General features: G+C 38.2%; 1 protein-coding gene across 1 annotated transcript; it reads right to left on the bottom strand.

Annotated features, from left to right (window-relative positions):
* Positions 1–752: 752 nt before the first annotated feature.
* Positions 753–4,793, bottom strand: LOC106943882 (transcription factor IIIB 90 kDa subunit-like; the record flags this gene model as incomplete). Its single annotated transcript, XM_015027174.1, has 3 exons — positions 4,500–4,793; positions 3,028–3,236; positions 753–833 (listed from the first exon to the last, which is right to left on the bottom strand). Coding segments are annotated over exons 2-3 (265 nt in total), but the record flags the coding sequence as incomplete, so codon positions are not given.
* Positions 4,794–6,575: the final 1,782 nt, after the last annotated feature.

Genomic DNA, 6,575 nt, shown 5'->3' with positions numbered 1-6,575 from the left:
TTTAAACTAAACTTATTCATGATTGACAAAAAAGCAAAGTCTCATCCTTTCATTGCTGTCCTGCATCCAAAGGACTAAACACAGACTTCAAGATTTAAACACACATCTATGACTAACCCAAATAAACAGAACCCATAGAAACATTATGAGCTATAATATATGCCATAAACTAGCTAACTATAATCCCATAATGACTGAAAATAACCAAAAGAAAAAACTTGATCGTCATTGGCAGTTGTAATCAGCAATTTCTGATCATATCTACCATTACTGCCACCTAATGGCAGGTTTGTACCTTCTGTTGCCTTTCCAAGAATTTCCACAAGAGTTTGTTGAGTTCGGTTTGGCTCAGGTTTGTTTGACGAATCCTGTAGCCTGACTTCCCTCAGCACAAATAATGTTTGAGTTATCTTTGGTCTTTCAGTTGTGGAACAAAAAAAAGAAGGAAAAACCGAGTCCTTTCAGAATCTGTGAAGACCAAAAGTCGAGTAATGTGTCCGCAGTCTAAACATCTTCTGTCTAACAGGGAGACTTTACATTACTCATCTTTTTAATATTTATGTTGCAGTATGTTAAAAACGCCATGAAACGTTGAGCAGAATCAACATCACTCTTTATGTTTCTGTATTTCATCCAATTTGGGTGGAAAAAAGATAAAAAAAAACATCAAGAAGAAAAACTAAATCTACTTTCATCAGTTCCACCATGGGACGTTTAGCTAAGCATTGTGGCTCCCTCTGCTGGTCACTCACCTCTCTGCAACGTCTGAGCTCTGGACTCTGACCCCATCCCTGAGAAGTGTCCATCCCCAAAAGTTGGATTTTTAAGACCACCTAAAAAATAATAAAAAGTTCTAAGTAACTCAAAGCATAAAGTGCTGAAATGTAAAAATTATTTCTATTAACATTCACACCATTAAGACCATTTTAAACCTTGAACAGATTCCAAAATACAAACACACAAAAAAACATCACCATCAGAAACCAAGATAATCTAAAGAAACCCGACTGTGTGATTCTACAGCGCACTCTAGTGGTCAAAAGGCTCATCTACTTAAATAAAACTGAAAACTGGGCAGTCTGATTAGACAGAATTGAAATACAGACTGGTACATGTAAATGCCTTTAGCCTTATAATTATTCAAAATGTATATTTTATTTCAGTAACATAAGCTCACTCTGGAAAATTTAGAATAATACAACTTTTAATTTGATTTAAATACACTTATTTATTGGGGTGGGATCATCAGTGGGCTCCATTAACACTTCCTAAAAAAGTAAAGCAAATGAAAGTAATATTTAATTTTGTATACTTTTTGATTTTTTGGATGTTTTAATTAGTAATCCATAACTGTGCGTGTCTGTGGGGTATAAATATGAAGTAACACACAGACTCATTTCTCCTAGCAGCTCTTCTATACAGCAAGGAAAACCAGAATCACATTTAAATAAGGGAGATGTGTGTTGATCCTCTAATGCAAAAATAAAAATAAAAATAAATGATATAGAAAGCTTAACCATATCTTAATAATAATAATAACAAAAACAGAAATGGTCTGCATGAGGACTGGGACACCGGGGGCCTCAACAGGTCCCAGGGGAGTGGGCAGTGTTAGGACGACCACAGGCAGGAGGAGACAGTCTAACATGGACACAAGGTCCCGAGGCCCTTGGGACCTGATGTCTTTCCTCTGTCCTTCCTCTGCTGGAAGGATAGAGGACAACTGAGATTGGTAATAAAATATAGACTGAAGAATAATAAATCAAAACTGAATAAACAGTAAACTTAAATGTCTTCACGACTTAAAATATGCCCAACTCTATCCAGAGATAAAACACCAATCATTCAGCACATGGACTTTGACGTGGATTCCAACGTCTGTCAACAAGCAAAATACAAAACGCCTCAGCTCCGACAAACCCAGGTGAGGAAAATTCACAGTCCTGCTCTGTCAAAACCTTTATCCTAAGTAAGACAGTTGGAACAGGTTCACTGACTGGACATATTTTTACTTAGTTGTATGTTCTGAGCCATTGTTTTGTATTAATGATTAGCAATTTAGCCCCCCACCCCCCTCAAACGTTTCTCTGTTAATTTTGAATTTCGGAATGAATCCAAGTGTGTTTTCACACCTGATGGTCCAGTAGACTCTGTTCTATTGGGGACCAAAATAGCAACATTTGCTACATTTTCAGCAGCTCACTTTCACACTGTACTGAGTTCAACAATCCAAGCTAATTGAAAAACCTGTTCCCCTCATCGCCTGTGGTGGCGCTACATCAAGAACCACTGAAGGAAACAACAGTTGCGCTCAGCTTCAGCTTCCTTCTTCTTTTGTGACAAAGGAAGTACAGCTTCCTTTGTCATAAAATGTAAAACAAAATGGAGTGGTGTGAGATTTTAGCGACTGCAGCATTCCTTTATCATCTTTGGCAAAAGACAGATGAGCCATTTCTCCCACAAGTTAGGCTAGCACGTTTGTTTTGGTTGGATTTACCCAGAATGCCCTGCACTGTAGTCCACTACCTGCTTCTGGAGCGCTCTCTTGACGTTCACATATGCATCTGAACAGCACAAGAGTTCACTCTAACCAAACCGTGACCGAGGTTTGTGGGTGGATCAGAGTTTGATTAGCATTCACATTTCCCCAAACGAACCGGACTCTGTAGACAAATGAACCAGTTTTATTAAAGCAAACTAAACAGGGCTGGTGTCAATGTGCCCTACTTTGAGGTTACACTGACATTTTATTGTTCATTAAATGGTTCATTATGGCAGTGAAAGTTGCAGCTTTCAGTGGCATAATCAACTCATTGATGCTCTTTTACTATCATTGAGACATCTCACTGTTTTTTACAACTTGTGTGAACAAGTCCTTCTTGTTCCAAAGTGAAATTGTGGATCTGACCAATGCTAAGCTGTGTAAAATAAAAGTGAAAAAATAAAAAATAAATAAAAAAACTCACACCCTAACAAACCAGAAACCAACATGTCCGTACGCTCTGAGAGGTGTCGCATCAGTCTCACCTTCTGAAGACACGAACTGTCCAACAGCCAGGGAGCCTCCGCCGCCCGTCTCTACAAACTCCACCTCGGAGACGATGATGCTGTCCTCCAGAACGGAGCCGCAGCCCATGCAGACGGCATCGCCCCGCGCCTGGTCAACATCGATGTCTGAGCTGCCGCAGTGCTTACACACCCTGGAGCTCATGGTTTTGCTCTGCAGACCTCCAAACCTGAATCAAAATATGACAAGATGTCAAATATGAATTCCTTGATAAAACAAGAACAAAAACACAAAAAAAATAGTGCAACATTTATCACTACCAGAGGGGGAACTAAGAGACCCTCTGAGCACTCTCAGAGGGCTTACAGAATCTCTAAGAGAATTTAGAGAACTGCACTGGGTAGAAATGTACTGGGTCCAGTACATTTTTAATTATTTTTAGGACGAACCTTATTAGGAATGCACAAAATATCTAACCCAACATCGTTATAAGCCAATGTTTGTCTTTTTTTTTTTAAACACATGGTATTGGTCCAATACGTAAAACTGTGCCGATATTAACAACCTATATTTATTTTCAGCTAGTTGTCATTTGTTTTTCATTTGTATATATATATATATATATTTGTATATATATATATGTGTGTGTGTGTGTGTGTGTGTGTGTGTGTGTGTGTATATCCCAATTTCCAGTAAATTGCTATAATTCCTGATTAATTCACATAATACAAATAGAAAGCTTACAGTTGGTAAGTTTCACATCCCCCCCGTTAACTTCTTTTTGAAAATGTCTTAAAGGTTGTTGCAAATCAACAATATTTGCAACCCTAAATGATAGAAATAAACTATTTAAAAAGTTAACTTTCTTTCACAGGTTGATTTTTTAGTATTTTAGTACAAGAAACTATGCTTTCGTGTAATGAAACTTTGAATACTAAAATTCTGTCTTGCAACACCTATGTCCTTGACTTTGTGCATCTGTGTTGCATCATGGTGCCCATCAGCGACTTTAGAGCCCGGGGCCTCCGAGCAATGGATGCGCCCATACTAGAGTGTCTAAATCGATGCTGCGGTATTTCCAGTAACTTATTCCGGTTACTATATGGTTTCCCAGCATATTCTAATCTGCTGCTGGACTGTACACAGAAATGAATGCCTCAGCAGTGATTGTGCAGAACATCCCCCAGTACTCTGCTCCCATCCCTCGGTCAACGACGTGGCACACGTCTCGCGAACCCCCAACCCCCACCTTTACAAGCCAAGAAACAGGCTTTTGGGAGAAATTAGAGAATAGAAATGTGCTTAAGATGTGCTGGTTGTTTTTCCTTTTTCAGTGGCCAATATGGACCATTTGGGAGCCACATGGAGCTGGTGAGAGCTGGGTGGGACAAGCTAACAGATGTCTGAAAGACACCAGCAAACAGTTGAACTCTACAAGACGTGCGTCTGCGGACACCATGTCAACATCGTGTGGCCAACAGCGGCTCCATACCTTCAGTCCGGTGAACTCCGACGGGAGCAGCGTCAGGTCACGCTGTGACGACGCCACCCTTAGTGAAAATAAGTGTTTCCCACGTAAACTCTGAAACGCAAAGGCGTCGTATTCACTTCCACACTTCTGTCAAAGGAGCTGGGAGCGTAAGCGAAGCTAGCCGCGTGATGACATTTTACGTGAGTCTCATATCTGCTGAAACACCGGCGCAATTCCCAGCACAACACCGAGCACGTGCGCTTGCTGCGTTGGGGAGACCCCGACGAGACCAACTGCAGAGGGGTGTTAGCGGAGAGAAGGGGACAAATACTGGGCTCAAACACTGCTGTTTAATCTATTGTATTACTGATTTACTCAGTACCATGTAGTGTAATATAAAAACAACTGTTGTAAGACTGTAAATAAATACAAACACTTTATGATAATCATAGTTCCACCTATATTGTTTTGGAACTTTCCAACTTCCGCCTACACGTTTAAACGAATTACTATATTTTAAAAGTACAAAGTTATTTCTTTGCTATTTTTACGTTCCAAAATTTAGTTACATTTATACCAAAGTCAAATAAAATTGTAGTCATTTCATTGCAATAGATGCTAAACAACGTTCCCTTGAAACAATGCCACGTCTGAAAGGAAAACGTGTTTCTGAGTCAAGTTCACTAAAAACACGGAGGCTGTGAGGAGTCTCAATGTGTAAAATTTCCCCATCAAAAACCTCCGATATAGATAAAAAAAATTAACCCGAGGTTCGAGAACTACAAGTAGCTCTTTGGACTATTAATAACTTTAGACAAAAACTTTAGATAAAAATCATGAAGACCCACCAAATGTTTTAAATATAGATAAAATAAATGTTTTAGCACTCTATCCACTTTCCAAATGAAATATTTGCATTTAAATTCCACAACGAAATGATACTAAAAGTAGAAATAAAATCTTTCAGGTTTTTTTTTTTTTTTCATTAGGTTAGAAATTTAGAGGTTTTGAGATTTTTTGAAAATCAGTTTTCACAAATTTCAACATCCCCCAGAAGAAAATGTATCCATCCTTTTCTTATTTTGATCTATTTTAAAGTTTCCACAAATCTGTCTCCCAAACTCTCAGAATGTTTGGACTTCTATTATCCTCATTGGATGACTCCAAAGATCTTTCTCTCACAAAGTTATTTTGTTGTAAATGTGTGGGTACATTTTGCCTTACTTAAATCCAAAATATAAACCCCTCATGTTTAGCAGACACCAGAATATCGTGGGTCAAATCTGACTAACAAAATAATATAAAAACAAAACCCAAGCTCCTTCTGAAAAAAAAGTAACCCTAGTAGATAATGCTGCAGTTGCCACGGCAAACATCTAGCTAGATTCTTGTACAGTATTTTTGTTTACATCTACCCAGTTCAAATGGTTTTATATTACTAAACTCTGGCATATGAACAGTGACGAATGAGTCACTGGTTATATTTGTAACTGGACGCTGCATTTAATGCACCGATAACTGATTTCATATAGTAGACGAGACATTCATTACTCCCAGCTTTAAGGGTCTCTTGCTAATTGACGCATAAAGCAGCATCAGCCATTTTATTCTGTAGACGTCTAAAACCAGAAGGTGTGATAGTAAAACATCCACCTGTATTAATGTTTTTGAAAGACCAAAAATCCAAATGAAGACGAAAACAAAGACATTATGTATAAACATCTGATTTTATTCTGAACAGAAAGGTCCAACAACATGCTGCACCATCAGCAACATAATAAACAAGAAGGAAAAACAGGGTAGTGTACTCAGAGCAGAACAGATTGCACATGTACAGAATGGCAGTTTACAGTTGGTTAAAAAAAATATATAGAAAGAATTATAATGAAGGGGTCTGTCACTTTATTTAAAGTACAGTTTTGTTTCTTATTCATATCTCTTTTTGGGGGTAAGAGCTTGCTTTTCTCCATCTTCTAAACATTCTAAATCATGTGATCAAAAAACAAAAAAGATACATCTGTGCATTGAAGTAGAATTAAGCTGAAGAAATGTGTTTTTTTCTGTGAGGTGAAGGCCAGCAGACATTTTGCTGATCAA

This window comes from Poecilia latipinna, unplaced genomic scaffold (assembly GCF_001443285.1).
Source record: "Poecilia latipinna isolate Pla-1442-1.1 unplaced genomic scaffold, P_latipinna-1.0 Scaffold6332, whole genome shotgun sequence".
In the NCBI taxonomy this organism is placed as follows: domain Eukaryota; kingdom Metazoa; phylum Chordata; class Actinopteri; order Cyprinodontiformes; family Poeciliidae; genus Poecilia; species Poecilia latipinna.
Note: the sequence above shows the minus strand (reverse complement) of the source record. Positions and strands in the feature narration are given on the sequence as shown.